We start from the raw sequence: 16,706 nt of genomic DNA, 5'->3' as shown, positions 1-16,706 counted from the left end.
AAATGATGAACATGTGACAAAAAGTGACGAACAAAAAATACTATTTGACAAAAAAAAATTACAAAAAAATTACAAAAATTCAACAAAAATGTGACAAAAAAAGGACAAAAAAATTTACAAGAAATTGACCAAAAATGTCACAAAAAAATTACAAAAAATTATGAAAAAATGATGAACATGTGACAAAAAGTGACGAACAAAAAATACTATTTGACAAAAAAAATTACAAAAAAGTTACAAAAATTCAACAAAAATCGGACAAAAAATGGACGAAAAAAATGACGGAAAAATTACGAAAAATTGACAAAAAAATTAAGAAAAAATGATGAAAAAATGGTAATTCAACAAAAAATCAACAAAAAAGCAAAACATAAAAAGGTGAGACAACACAGCAACAACGTGAGGAAAAAAGATCAGTTTTGTGGGTCTTAGCTTTCAAATGAGGTGTTACACAGGTCTATATAATGTCCAAAGAGGAGGCGGGTGTTAAGAGCAGTGATCAGGAGCCGCTCCCTCACAGTCAGAGGAGCCGCTCCCTCACAGTCAGAGGAGCCGCTCCCTCACAGTCAGAGGAGCCGCTCCCTCACAGTCAGAGGAGCCGCTCCCTCACAGTCAGAGGAGCCGCTCCCTCACAGTCAGAGGAGCCGCTCCCTCACAGTCAGAGGAGCCGCTCCCTCACAGTCAGAGGAGCCGCTCCCTCACAGTCAGAGGCTACAGGAGAAAACAGATCCGTTTCTTATGGATCAGGAGAGCCTCGTGATGGAATCTTTGCCCAGATGTTTGACTTGTTTCAAACAGACAGAAGTTGAGCAACAAAGGCCCATATTTACTTTGAATCATTTTAAAGGTCATTATGAATAAAAAAACACTGGGCGAGACGTACGGTTTGATCAGTTCTGCTTCAGTGACGTCCACAGCTGACCTGACAAAGCACAGAGAGAACCTGGAGAACCTGGCCTACTTTATTTAACCCCTTAACTCCCGCCTGAACCGAGCACATTTTCTCCAGTTTGGCTTTACCCCAATCCAAAAGCTTCTGGGAAAAAGGGGAGAAAATAGCGACAAAACTGAGACGAAAACAAGGATGGAAATGTGACAAAAAAGACAAAAAAAAATACAGAAAGTGACAAAAAAAAATAATGAAAAAATAATGAAAAAAATATGAAAAAGTGGCAAAAATGTCAAAAAAAGGACAAAAAAAATTACAAAAAATAACCAAAAAAATTACAAAAAAATGACGAAAAATAGACAAAAAAATTTACCAAAAATTACAAAAAAAATGAATGAAAACAGATGAAAAAGTGGCAAAAATGTCAACAAAGGACAAACATTTTTACAAATGTTTTTACAAAAAATTCACAAAAAATTCACAAAAAATATTAAAAAGTGGCTAAAATGTAAAAAAAAAAGGACAAAAAGAATTACAAAAAATGACCAAAATAAGACCAAAAAATGACAAAAAAATTACACTTTTTTTAACAAAAAATTACAAAAAAAATGACCCAAAAAATATGCAAAAGTGGCAAAAATGTAAAAAAAAAAGGAGAAATTTTTTTACAAAACATTTACAAAAAATGACGAAAAAAATATTAAAAAGTGGCAAAAATGTCCCAAAAAAAGGACAAAAAATGTTACAAAAAATGATGAAAATGTGACGAAAAAAAATACTATTTGACAAAAAAGTTCCAAAATGAGTTGAAAACCCCCAAAAAATGATGGAAAAGAAATGTGTGTGAGGAAAAAGATCCATTTAGTTTTGTAGGTCTTTCAGATGAGGCGTCACTCTGGCCGACAGGATTTGGGTAAAGCTGAACTGGAGGAAACGCTCTGGGTTCAGGCGGGAGTTCAGAGGTTCTAGAGTTCTAAAGGAGAGCAAGTAACGACAGAGACGGTTGCCACGGTTACGCCTCAGTTTATGTAGATATATAAACACACACAGGTCATGTGATTTAAATCCTTTATTGATCATTTCTTCATTATTCCAGCATTTGACATTTAACATTTAAACGACTTCCACAGACAGTAACGACCCGTCCCTGCTCCTCATTGGTCCAAACACAGCCCCGAGCCCCGCCCCCTCTCCCGGCCTCGGCCAATGAAAAACGATGAAAAGGCAGAGAGAGGCTTTTTTTTTTTACTCTGACACGTTTCCCTTTTTTTTGGCACAGGATTTAAAACAGCAGCGGCCAATCAGCAGCTCCGGGAGGCGGGGCCTGCGCTCTGATTGGACGAAGAAGCGCCGTAAGACATTTATTTAAAGGCCCGAGAAAGAAAAACAATCACAAACGAACGACTAAATCACGAGCGAATCAGAAAAAACGGGTCCAGAAACGGGAAACTCCGGGACGAAACCGGCGGCACTTGTGGCGTAAAGTTTGATTACGGTGCAGGGGGCGGGGCTACAGGAAGGCGGGGCTACAGGAAGGCGGGGCTACAGGAAGGCCCCCCTTAGACCCGGCCCTGTCAGGTCCTGCTAAAGTGATTTGGGCCTAAATGTGGCCGTGATTCTTCTGGTTAATCTAGAGTAAACTTAATGGTCAGTTATGGGTGAGACGAGGGTGAGACGAGGCTGAGACGAGGCTGAGACGAGGCTGAGACGAGGCTGAGACGAGGCTGAGACGAGGCTGAGACGAGGCTCAGACGAGGCTCAGACGAGGGTCAGTGACAGTGCTCCGTGATGTCCACCACGATGGCCTTTTTCCAGCTGAACAGGAAGTACCCGGCGCCGGCTCCCAGCGCCACGGCGATGCACAGGAACCCGTTATACGTCATGAAGACGAGCATCAGGACGTAGCTCAGCACCACCTGCAGCACAGGAGCAGTAACACACATTAAGTAAGGGATCATGTACAGAACGCTGGTCATTATCGGGAAAATAAGCACCGACAGTCGCCCTGTACATTATCCACTTATTCTACGGCCATTTTGTTTTTTTAGTTTAGTTGATTTCGAACAATTTAAAAACAATGATAATACAAGTAATGGACGCCAATACAGCAACTGTTCCAAAAGGAGTGGGTTGAAGTGTGACCTTATTTAGTCCCGCCCCCTTTTTCTACTTGATGTTTTTACAGGAGCAAAAGAATTTCATATTGTTCTTCTTTTACAACAACTCAATATTTACAACAATTGTTTTACAAACTATGAATGTCTTTCCACATAAACACATCACGGCCATAGAAATACAGCCACAATAATGTTACTGATTGTTTGAATTGTTGTTTAAATAAAAAAAAATGAAAAAATGTGACAAAAAAATGACAAAAAATAACAAAAAATGACAAAAAATGAAAAAAATTGAAAAAAAAATGAAAAAAAAAATGAAAAAAAAATGTGACAAAAAATGAAAAAAAATGGAAAAAATATGACAAAAAATGTGACAAAAATATGATAAAAATATGACAAAAAATGACAAAAAATGACAAAAAAAAATGACTAAAAAATGACTAAAACATGACAAAAAAGTTACAAAATGAGTTGAAAACCCCCGCCCCAAAAATAGATGGGAACAAAATCTGATGATGTGAGGAAAAAGATCCATTCAGATGAGTTTTGTAGGTCTTTCAAATGAGGCGTTACACTGGCCTACAGGATTTGGGTAAAGCTGAACTGGAGAAAATGCTCTCGGTTCAGGCGGGGGTTAAGAGGTTAAGTGGCTTGTAAGTGGCCCGCCCATCCTCCGTGTAAACAGCCTGGCACCGTGCTGGTCTCAGACTTTCTGTGTTAATAATGAACATCCAGCTCTATAGTTTGTGAAGACCATGTTTTTATAGATTTAAACTGTGGTGCATTTCTTGAGTGACACATTCGAGCTCTTCCATAGTTTTACGTCGCGAACAGCAAGAAACTCCTCCTGGTGGATCAGAGAACTGGAGGTTTGAAATCCATGTGACCCTTAATCTGTCCCCGTCCTCCTGAACACTGGCTGGAAATAGATCATTTTTAGCTATAAACATCATTATTGTGGTGAAATAACTGATCAGATCCTTCAGTTTAAGTAAGTTAAGTTTCCAACTGAACTCACACAACATAAACTTCGTACGCTTTTATGAAGGTCAAAGGTTGATTTAATGACTTCCGCCACAAATAGTTCCCAACGTTTTGCTAGGCTAGTAGCAGCTAGGCTAAGAGCTAGCCTAGCTTAGCTGAAGATGCAGGTGGAGGAGGAGGTGGTGAATCTCTGGGTAAGTTGAAAGTCAGACTCAGGAAATAATGAAATCCCATCAAATCAACGGAGCTTCTGCTGACGCTGTGAAGTTTAATACGCTTTAATAAACTTTAATACACTTTATGTATACATGTGTGTATATATATTTATACATGCTTATATATACACACAGCAGACTTTAACATTACTCATGCATTAGTTTAATGATATAGTTTAATGATATAGTTTAATAATATAGTTTAATGATATAGTTTAATAATATAGTTTAATAATATAGTTTAATGATATAGTTTAATGATAAAGTTTAATGATATAGTTTAATAATATAGTTTAATGATATAGTTTAATAATATAGTTTAATGATATAGTTTAATGATACTAGTCTAATGATATAGTTTAATAATATAGTTTAATGATATAGTTTAATGATACTAGTCTAATGATATAGTTTAATATAGTTTAATGATATAGTTTAATATAGTTTAATGATATAGTTTAATAATATAGTTTAATGATATAGTTTAATGATATAGTTTAATGATATAGTTTAATAATATAGTTTAATGATATAGTTTAATGATATAGTTTAATAATATAGTTTAATGATATAGTTTAATAATATAGTTTAATAATATAGTTTAATGATATAGTTTAATGATATAGTTTAATGATATAGTTTAATAATATAGTTTAATAATATAGTTTAATGATATAGTTTAATGATATAGTTTAATAATATAGTTTAATAATATAGTTTAATGATATAGTTTAATAATATAGTTTAATGATATAGTTTAATAATATAGTTTAATAATATAGTTTAATGATATAGTTTAATGATATAGTTTAATGATATAGTTTAATAATATAGTTTAATAATATAGTTTAATGATATAGTTTAATGATATAGTTTAATGATATAGTTTAATGATATAGTTTAATAATATAGTTTAATGATATAGTTTAATAATATAGTTTAATAATATAGTTTAATGATATAGTTTAATGATATAGTTTAATAATATAGTTTAATGATATAGTTTAATAATATAGTTTAATGATATAGTTTAATAATATAGTTTAATGATATAGTTTAATAATATAGTTTAATGATATAGTTTAATATAGTTTAATGATATAGTTTAATAATATAGTTTAATGATATAGTTTAATATAGTTTAATGATATAGTTTAATAATATAGTTTAATGATATAGTTTAATAATATAGTTTAATGATATAGTTTAATAATATAGTTTAATGATATAGTTTAATAATATAGTTTAATAATATAGTTTAATAATATAGTTTAATGATATACTTTAATGATATACTTTAACCCCTTAACGCCTATTGGCGTAAATCGGCAACATACCTCTTCTTGCCAGACTGTGGCTAAAATAACGCACGTTTTCCCTTGATACCTGTTTGCGCACATCCAGGCCGTACCTAGGAACGTTTTGCAAGCACTAGTTTCTCGTAGGACCGGTCAGAGAAGGAACCACAAGCGGGTCATGGTAGCTATTTAGCGGAAATAGCATTTCTGCAAATCGAGGCAGCAACTTTGATGAAATCTTCAAATGTAAATTGAGTTGTGCTAAAATAAAATTATGCAGCAGCTCCTTGTTTCCATCTTTAGATTATTGAATGGAATGAACTTCGTGTGATGGATTTTTTTTTTGTTATTTGAAGATTTAGGTACGTTGCCAATCGGCAACATCAGGCCATAAAGGAAAACTGCAGTAGCTCCATCTGGTGGCCACAGTGACCGCATTTTAGTAGTATTTAGATGTATTACAGTGCTAAAACGTTTTTTAGAACATGCCATTTTAGTGAAATTCTATAATCATTGTAACAATAACATACAAAGATATAAAAAAAAAAGTTAGCCCTTTTTTTACACAGAACAAAATGAAACCGTTGGTGTTGTTTGCAAAGCGACCACAAGGTGGACCTACTGGACCACAAACAAGAGTTCCACGTCCGAAAATAATGTGCAATTATAATATAATTTGCAAATAAGTAATGGTACATAGAGGTATCTGATGTACAATGTATTATAAAACCTCAGGAAAGGGAGCAAAATCTGATAATTAGTCATAAAAATTGTAGATATTTTGTAGATAAATTGTCTGCACCTTTATAAAGTGCTTTTTTTTCTCCTCCCTACATCAGGTGATGAAAGCAGCAGCAGCAGGGAAGGCACTGATGACAGGAACAGCAGTAATGAAGATGTTACTGAACATCCTGATGCCCTTCCTGTTACCAGAGCTGCTGCTGCAGGACGACATCAGCTGCTCAAAATCAACACTTTGCAAGAATTTAGTGAAAAGCGTTAGCTCTGTTTACTGTTCTAATATCCTAACCTGAATACACAAGTGTTCAGTGTATCTTATAGTGCATTTACATTTGTAATAATTGTGAATAAATACATTTTGTCATTTTCATACATTTACAACTTTTGCCTGTTGTTGCCGAATTACAACATACCCAAAATTGCACTTATGCCTGTTGTTGCCGATTGGCAACATACCTAAAACTATATCTATACTATGTGCGACATAAAAATTTACAATCTCCACTTAATTTAGCATCAGCTTGAAAGCAAAAACACTGATAATAAATTTTTTTATATAATGGGAAATTAGTTCAGGCGTTAAGGGGTTAATGATATAGTTTAATGATATAGTTTAATGATATAGTTTAATAATATAGTTTAATGATATACTTTAATGATATAGTTTAATATACTTTAATGATATAGTTTAATGATATAGTTTAATGATATAGTTTAATAATATAGTTTAATGATATACTTTAATGATATAGTTTAATGATATAGTTTAATAATATAGTTTAATGATATAGTTTAATAATATAGTTTAATAATATAGTTTAATGATATTATAGCTCCCAGCTGACAGACAAGCGTACAAGTGGGTTGTGCCATTTTCCTTTTTTTATTAACCATTAGCACATCGCCACCGTAAGAGCTAAAAATACATACCGTAAATTAGTACAATTTTCATAACAATACATGGATAAAAGATAAATGAAACTGTACCTTTTTTCCCCTTTCAGCTAGGCGCTAGGCCGTGCCATGACCATACAAGTTTCCCACCCGCCATGATATTTAAACACTTCCTTCCCTAACAGGAAATTGCCGTGGTACCGGAAGCAGTCTTTTCAAAATACATCCATAAGCCATTACACTCCCCGCAATCACGAGTAATACAAAAACGAGTGATTACTGATACATTTAGTTACAATTCTGAATATTAAAAAAGGTTACCAAAATCACACTCGTTTCCACTTCTACACATTTTTTTCCCTTTTTTTTTTTTTTTTTTAAAACAACAAGTTATGTGATGTCCTCCGGATCAGGGATCACAAAGTCTTTAACAAAATGTTCATTATGCAAAACAGTAGGGTGCCTGAGGCCACAGTCCCCACACAGAAGACGTCGTCTACAATCCTTGACCCCATGTCCCTCTCCTAGACAACCAAAACATAAATACTTTTCCTTGATGTATGCACGCCGTTCATTAATAGATAATTCCTTAAATTTAGTACATACGAATATTTGGTGAAATTCTTCATTACAAAAGAGACAACAGGGCCTAGATAATTTTGGGGACATTAAGGGCTTCTTCAGTGGAGAGGTTAGCGTTGACAGGGTATTGCTTGTTATTTTCCTGGGCTGAAGTGCATAAAGAGATGTTATTGGATTGCAGGCAATGTCAGCCTCAAGACTAATAAAAGACACAAACTCTTTGAACATTGGAAAGGTGTTTTTCTGCCTTAAGCTCTGAGTCACTAGTCTATTCCAGCTTACTATAACCCAATCAGGTAATTTAGATATTAAGTTTTTATTTTGCTCGCAATCATTTAATATGTCCAGTCCTGTAACATAAGGCATTGCCTCAAGAATTGTGGTTAGAAAATCCGCATAACTTCTCAGTCCTTCAGCATCATTCCCATGGATCCTTGGCCACCATTTTATTCTTTCTCTGAAGGCCCTTTGAATCGTAAATGGATGGCCATACCTGCGATTTAATTTGGTCCAAGCATCTGAGAAGGCCTCACTGTCACTGCGGAAGAATGTTCCATCCAAGACTTGTTTGGCAGATCCACCAACGTATTTTCTCAAATAATATAGTTTCTCTGTGGGATCTATTGTTCTTTGACTGATAAGTGTCGTAAATGCGGCTTTCCACTCTATAAACTGAATAGGACAGCCCGTAAAAACAAAGGGCTCAGGTACAGGGAGTCGACTTAATGAAATGTTGTCCTGCAATCTTTGAGCCAGGGAAGAAAAATCAGCAAGAGTAGAAGGGCCCGTAGGAGTTGATGCAGACGCACAGGATTGCTCGCCAGAGTTAGATGTAGGTAAAGCCGGAGCCTTAATTGTTATAAAAGATGGCGGTCTGAAAGTGGAGGCGGTTGCCGTAGCCTGTTCCCATGGAAGATGGGTAGTTGTTGCACTGTGAGAACCTGGTATATCTGGGGCCGCAGCCGAATTTGAAGAGAGTGATGGTCCATTCCCAGGACATCCACTAGCGCTGCCTTTGATTTCTTCATTTAAACATGTCAACCTTACTTCCGCTACACGGAGCTCCCTTGTTGCCTTTAGCCTTTCCAGGGCATATTTCTGTTCATCAAGTTCTTTTCTTTGGTTTTCTTCTAATTGTCTTATAACAATCTTTTGCCTTTCTTCCTCAAGCATCAAGTCATAGTTTGCCCTTTTTACAGCCAACTCAGCAGCAGCTTCAACCCTTTTTACAGCTAGGAAGTCTGCAGAATTGCAATCGGATTGATTAGATATAGAGGCCTCGGAACCATAAATGGAATGTGCATATTCACAAAACAACAGTTCATGCATCCTGGTCTTCTCAGCATCTTCATCAAACTGATCATCCACAGCTCTGTTGTAAGCAATAGACAGTATTTCATTATTGACTGCCTTAAATGCCTCCACTCGTCTCTTTATATCAAGTGATGGAGTGATTATTTTACACATTTCATCAAAGAGATCAATCACGTCCTTATTGCTTTGCTTTAACACTTCAATAAGTTTCCAAATCTCTTCTTCAGACAGGTGTGTCTTTAATTTGTTCCGAGACTCTCTTATGTTCAATTTCCATTTATTATAAAGGGAAAGCAGCAGATCTTCACATTTTTGTGCATCTTCTATTTGATCACAAATGTCCCTTTGTTCAATATCATAATTTCCCCCTGACTCCATTTTATCAAAGTTTGCTCTGTATTAAAAGCTTTGGTCAATTTTGATGACAAAACAGTGATGTAAAGTTGCAAAAGTTATCCGTGGCCGCTCCGTTCTTCTTACTGGCGTTTAAGGCACTGCTGCGATGATATAAAGTGCTGCGTGTACTCACAATGTCCATAGGCTTGGCTTACTTCCGTGAAGTTAATTTTTACCGCTGTCGCCGTTGCTGTTTTCGAGGCTCCAAACGAGCGCCCCGTTCACAGCCTGACCGTCCAACGTGACTCCCGGTCCACACCCGACACCTCGCAATCGTTGACTCATGCTCGTCGGTCCCAACCAGCTCCATGGTCCCGGAATCCATCACCAAATGTTCGGTAAAGCTCTTACTATAGCTCCCAGCTGACAGACAAGCGTACAAGTGGGTTGTGCCGTTTTCCTTTTTTTTATTAACCATTAGCACATCGCCACCGTAAGAGCTAAAAATACATACCGTAAATTAGTACAATTTTCATAACAATACATGGATAAAAGATAAATGAAACTGTACCTTTTTTCCCCTTTCAGCTAGGCGCTAGGCCGTGCCATGACCATACAAGTTTCCCACCCGCCATGATATTTAAACACTTCCTTCCCTAACAGGAAATTGCCGTGGTACCGGAAGCAGTCTTTTCAAAATACATCCATAAGCCATTACAGATATAGTTTAATGATATAGTTTAATATACTTTAATGATATACTTTAATGATATAGTTTAATATAGTTTAATGATATAGTTTAATGATATACTTTAATGATATACTTTAATGATATAGTTTAATATAGTTTAATGATATAGTTTAATATAGTTTAATGATATAGTTTAATAATATAGTTTAATAATATAGTTTAATAATATAGTTTAATGATATAGTTTAATATAGTTTAATAATATAGTTTAATGATATAGTTTAATAATATAGTTCAATGATATAGTTTAATAATATAGTTTAATGATATAGTTTAATGATATAGTTTAATGATATAGTTTAATGATATAGTTTAATGATATAGTTTAATAATATAGTTTAATGATATAGTTTAATAATATAGTTTAATAATATAGTTTAATGATATAGTTTAATGATATAGTTTAATGATATAGTTTAATGATATAGTTTAATAATATAGTTTAATGATATAGTTTAATGATATAGTTCAATGATATAGTTTAATGATATAGTTTAATGATATAGTTTAATGATATAGTTTAATAATATAGTTTAATAATATAGTTTAATGATATAGTTTAATAATATAGTTTAATAATATAGTTTAATAATATAGTTTAATAATATAGTTTAATGATATAGTTTAATAATATAGTTTAATAATATAGTTTAATAATATAGTTTAATAATATAGTTTAATGATATAGTTTAATAATATAGTTTAATAATATAGTTTAATAATAGTTTAATAATATAGTTTAATGATGTAGTTTAATGATATAGTTCAATGATATAGTTTAATAATATAGTTTAATAATATAGTTTAATGATATAGTTTAATAATATAGTTTAATAATATAGTTTAATAATATAGTTTAATGATATAGTTTAATGATATAGTTTAATGATATAGTTTAATAGGCGGCGTTCACGATTTAGAATGTGATGATGTCATAATGTCAGATGGAGGGCGGGGCCAATACAGCTCTATGGGAGAAATGCGGTTTTTGGAAGAAATCTCCAAAACGAAAAAAAACAAATGTTTTTCCTCTTCAGAGTTAGATCGTGATCGGATTCACAAACCTGTGATATTATTTTTTTGTCTGAAAGTCTTTTCTATTGGACAACATCATGGTCATGTTTTCACATATTGTCACCACTTTTTGACATTTTTCAGAGATAATAATTGTACATTAGTTCATATGAGCCGACAGAGGAGACGATGAACTTTGTGACAGTTTTTGTTTCATGTAGATTCCTCCAGTAATGACTGAGACATGACCCAAAAAACAAAGGCATAAATACATGCATTTTGTCAGTTACCACCGTTACCATAGTTACCGTCAGTTGCTCCGCCTCCATGTTAAACTATGGCTCTTTAGAATGTTGTGATGTCACGTGAACGAGTTTTTCCTTCAGTGACAAGTGGGCGGGGCTTACCTGGAGCACGTGCAGGAGGGTCTGCAGGAAGTGGGCGGGGCTTAGCATCCTCTGCCTGAAACAGATGAAACACTTTGCTCAGAACAATCTGCCCGCGTCACAGACTCCGCCCACCTCCTCTCTAAACTCCGCCCACTCACCCGACGGTCTTGTGCGTCTCCATGACGACCGTGCCGTCACTTCCTGGGAGGGGCATGGAGTTGTAGCGCACGTTGACCTGGCTCCGCCTCAGGAGGAACTCACGGCCGATCTTCAGCCCCTCGTACAGGGCGGCCAATAGGAACACGCCCAGGCAGGCCAGCACCATCTCTGATTGGCCACAGGGACACAGGGGGCGGGGTTAGGGAAACGTGACACCTGACGATACGGACAACGGCGGAAAACACTGATACCAGGGAGACTTTCTCCCTGTACCGAGACTTTCCCCCGTGACAAAAATGTGATAAAAAATGACAAAAAATTGATTAAAAAAAGACAAAAAAATGACAGAAAATTGATTAAAAAATGACAAAAAATTTGATTAAAAAATGACAAAAAAATGACAAAAAATTGATTAAAAAATGACAAAAAATTTGATTAAAAAATGACAAAAAAATGACAAAAAATTGATTAAAAAATGACAAAAAATGGATTAAAAAAAGACAAAAAAATGACAGAAAATTGATTAAAAAATGACAAAAAATTTGATTAAAAAATGACAAAAAATTGATTAAAAATTGATTAAAAATTGACAAAAAATTGACAAAAAATTGACAAAAAATTGATAAAAAAATGACTAAAAAATGATTAAAAAATGACTAAAAAATTGATTTAAAATATGACAAAAAATTGATTAAAAATTGATTAAAAAATGACAAAAATTTGGTTAAACATTGATTAAAAAATGACAAAAATTTGATTAAAAAATGACAAAAAATTGACAAAAAATTGACAAAAAATTTGATAAAATTGATTAAAAAATGACAAAAAATTGACAAAAAATTGACAAAAAATTTGATAAAATTGATAAAAAAATGACAAAAAATTGACAAAAAATTGACAAAAAATTTGATAAAATTGATTAAAAAATGACAAAAAATTTGACAAAAAAAATAAAAAAAAATGATGAAAAAATGACAAAAATGTACGATACTCCCCCCTCTGTTTCGACCCTCCCCCTGTCCTCTGTCAGGAGTGGAACCCGTGACTCCTCCCCCTGTCAGGAGTGGAACCCGTGACTCCTCCCCCTGTCCTCTGTCAGGAGTGGAACCCGTGACTCCTCCCCCTGTCCTCTGTCAGGAGTGGAACCCGTGACTCCTCCCCCTGTCAGGAGTGGAACCCGTGACTCCTCCCCCTGTCCTCTGTCAGGAGTAGAACCCGTGACTCCTCCCCCTGTCCTCTGTCAGGAGTGTAACCCGTGACTCCTCCCCCTGTTCCCTGTCAGGAGTGGAACCCGTGACTCCTCCCCCTGTTCCCTGTCAGGAGTGGAACCCGTGACTCCTCCCCCTGTCAGGAGTGGAACCCGTGACTCCTCCCCCTGTCCTCTGTCAGGAGTGTAACCCGTGACTCCTCCCCCTGTTCCTCTGTCAGGAGTAGAACCCGTGACTCCTCCCCCTGTCCCCTGTCAGGAGTGGAACCCGTGACTCCTCCCCCTGTCAGGAGTGGAACCCGTGACTCCTCCCCCTGTCCTCTGTCAGGAGTGGAACCCGTGACTCCTCCCCCTGTTCCCTGTCAGGAGTGGAACCCGTGACTCCTCCCCCTGTTCCCCGTCAGGAGTGGAACCCGTGACTCCTCCCCCTGTTCCCTGTCAGGAGTGGAACCCGTGACTCCTCCCCCTGTTCCCCGTCAGGAGTGGAACCCGTGACTCCTCCCCCTGTTCCCCTGGCAGGAGTAAAACCCGTGACTCCTCCCCCTGTTCCTCTGTCAGGAGTAGAACCCGTGACTCCTCCCCCTGTCAGGAGTGGAACCCGTGACTCCTCCCCCTGTTCCTCTGTCAGGAGTGGAACCCGTGACTCCTCCCCCTGTTCCTCTGTCAGGAGTAGAACCCGTGACTCCTCCCCCTGTCCCCTGTCAGGAGTGGAACCCGTGACTCCTCCCCCTGTCCTCTGTCAGGAGTGTAACCCGTGACTCCTCCCCCTGTTCCTCTGTCAGGAGTAGAACCCGTGACTCCTCCCCCTGTCCTCTGTCAGGAGTGGAACCCGTGACTCCTCCTGTCCCCTGTCAGGAGTAGAACCCGTGACTCCTCCCCCTGTCAGGAGTAGAACCCGTGACTCCTCCCCCTGTCCTCTGTCAGGAGTGGAACCCGTGACTCCTCCTGTCCCCTGTCAGGAGTAGAACCCGTGACTCCTCCCCCTGTCAGGAGTAGAACCCGTGACTCCTCCCCCTGTCCTCTGTCAGGAGTAAAACCCGTGACTCCTCCCCCTGTCCCCCGTCAGGAGTGGAACCCGTGACTCCTCCCCCCGTCCCCTGTCAGGAGTGGAACCCGTGACTCCTCCCCCTGTCCTCTGTCAGGAGTAGAACCCGTGACTCCTCCCCCTGTTCCTCTGTCAGGAGTAGAACCCGTGACTCCTCCCCCCGTCCCCTGTCAGGAGTAGAACCCGTGACTCCTCCCCTTGTCCTCTGTCAGGAGTAGAACCCGTGACCCCTCCCCCTGTTACTCTGTCAGGAGTAGAACCCGTGACTCCTCCCCCTGTTCCTCTGTCAGGAGTAGAACCCGTGACTCCTCCTGTCCCCTGTCAGGAGTAGAACCCGTGACTCCTCCCCTTGTCCTCTGTCAGGAGTAGAACCCGTGACTCCTCCCCCTGTTACTCTGTCAGGAGTAGAACCCGTGACTCCTCCCCCTGTTCCTCTGTCAGGAGTAGAACCCGTGACTCCTCCTGTCCCCTGTCAGGAGTAGAACCCGTGACTCCTCCTGTCCCCTGTCAGGAGTAGAACCCGTGACTCCTCCCCCTGTTCCTCTGTCAGGAGTAGAACCCGTGACTCCTCCCCCTGTTCCCCTGTCAGGAGTAGAACCCGTGACTCCTCCCCCTGTTCCTCTGTCAGGAGTAGAACCCGTGACTCCTCCCCCTGTTCCTCTGTCAGGAGTAGAACCCGTGACTCCTCCCCCTGTTACTCTGTCAGGAGTAGAACCCGTGACTCCTCCCCCTGTTCCTCTGTCAGGAGTAGAACCCGTGACTCCTCCCCCTGTTCCTCTGTCAGGAGTAGAACCCGTGACTCCTCCCCCTGTTCCCTGTCAGGAGTAGAACCCGTGACTCCTCCCCCTGTTCCCTGTCAGGAGTAGAACCCGTGACTCCTCCCCCTGTTCCCTGTCAGGAGTAGAACCCGTGACTCCTCCCCCTGTCAGGAGTAGAACCCGTGACTCCTCCCCCTGTCCTCTGTCAGGAGTGGAACCCGTGACTCCTCCCCCTGTCAGGAGTGGAACCCGTGACTCCTCCCCCTGTTCCTCTGTCAGGAGTAGAACCCGTGACTCCTCCCCCTGTCCTCTGTCAGGAGTGGAACCCGTGACTCCTCCCCCTGTCAGGAGTAGAACCCGTGACTCCTCCCCCTGTCCCCTGTCAGGAGTGGAACCCGTGACTCCTCCCCCTGTTCCTCTGTCAGGAGTAGAACCCGTGACTCCTCCCCCTGTTCCTCTGGCAGGAGTAGAACCCGTGACTCCTCCCCCTGTCAGGAGTGAAACCCGTGACTCCTCCCCCTGTCAGGAGTGAAACCCGTGACTCCTCCCCCTGTCAGGAGTAGAACCCGTGACTCCTCCCCCTGTTCCTCTGTCAGGAGTAGAACCCGTGACTCCTCCCCCTGTTCCCCCGTCAGGAGTGGAACCCGTGACTCCTCCCCCTGTCCTCTGTCAGGAGTAGAACCCGTGACTCCTCCCCCTGTCCCCTGTCAGGAGTAGAACCCGTGACTCCTCCCCCTGTTCCTGTACTGAGACTTTCCTTCTGTGACAAAAATGTGACAAAAAATGGAAGAAAAAAAATGACAAAAATTTGACAAAAATTTGATAAAAAATTAACAAAAATTTGATTAAAAAATGACAAAAAATTGATTAAAAAATGACAAAAATTTGATTAAAAAATGACAAAAATTTGGTTAAAAAATGACAAAAAATTGATTAAAAATTGATTAAAAAATGACAAAAAATTGATTAAAAAATGACAAAAAATTGATTAAAAAATGACAAAAAATTGACAAAAAATTTACAAAAAATTTGATAAAATTGATTAAAAAATGACTAAAAATTGACAAAAAATTGATTAAAAATTGACAAAAAATTTGATAAAATTGATTAAAAAATGTGCAAAAAATTTGACAAAAAAAATACAAAAAAATGATGAAAAAATGACAAAAATGTACAATACTTCTCCCTGTACCGACCCTCCCCCTGTCCCCTGTCAGGAGTGGAACCCGTGACTCCTCCCCCTGTCAGGAGTGGAACCCGTGACTCCTCCCCCTGTCCCCTGTCAGGAGTAGAACCCGTGACTCACCGCCGGCAGAGTTGATGACCAGCCCTGAGAACAGCAGCTCCACGTTCGTGACCCCGAAGTAAAAGGTCATGACCTGGAAACACACGAATGTTATTGGAGGATTTACAGCCCGGTCCGGTCGTGGTCCCGCCCCCCCCGGCTCGTACCATCCCGCCCATGTGGCCCTCGTGCCCGCCTCCGGCCCCGCCTCCGGTCCCGCCCCCGTGCCCGCCGTGCGTGGTGTGGCTGGGGGGCGCGGTCATGGCGTGGTGGGCGTGGCCGCTGTGGTTCATGTGGTCCATGTGGTTCATGTCTGAAAGAAGAAAAACAGAGTCAGAATCCTGCTGGACACGCGCGGTACTGCAGCTACAGAGGCCTGGAAGTGACAGACAAGACGATCATCACGTTCCCCCAACATAGTTAACCCTTAACTCCCGCCTGAACCGAGCACAGTTTCTCCAGTCTGGCTTTACCCCAATCCAAAAGCTTCTGGAAGAAAGGTGAGAAAAAGCAACAAAACTGAGACGAAAAAGTGACAAAAAAGTGACGAAAAATTGATGAAAAAGTGACAAAAATGTCACAAAAAATGACAAAAAAAAATAATAATTCAACGAAAAATCACAAAAAAATTGTCAAAAAAATGACAAAAATGTGCTAAAAAATTGATTAAAAAAAAAAAAAAATGATTAAAAAATTGCAAAAAAAAGTGTCAAAAAAGTGATGAAAAA

General features: G+C 38.8%; 1 protein-coding gene across 1 annotated transcript; it reads right to left on the bottom strand.

Annotated features, from left to right (window-relative positions):
* Positions 1-2,447: 2,447 nt before the first annotated feature.
* Positions 2,448-16,289, bottom strand: slc31a1 (solute carrier family 31 member 1; the record flags this gene model as incomplete). Its single annotated transcript, XM_079581006.1, has 5 exons — positions 2,448-2,805; positions 11,543-11,597; positions 11,683-11,851; positions 16,000-16,072; positions 16,146-16,289. 5 exons carry the CDS (start codon positions 16,287-16,289, stop codon positions 2,659-2,661), a joined length of 588 nt encoding a protein of 195 aa, XP_079437132.1. The 3' UTR covers positions 2,448-2,658.
* Between the last annotated feature and the right edge of the window lie 417 nt (positions 16,290-16,706).

The sequence above is a fragment of the Gobius niger genome (genome assembly GCF_951799975.1).
Source record: "Gobius niger genome assembly, chromosome: 22".
Taxonomy (NCBI): Eukaryota; Metazoa; Chordata; class Actinopteri; order Gobiiformes; family Gobiidae; genus Gobius; species Gobius niger.
Note: the sequence above shows the minus strand (reverse complement) of the source record. Positions and strands in the feature narration are given on the sequence as shown.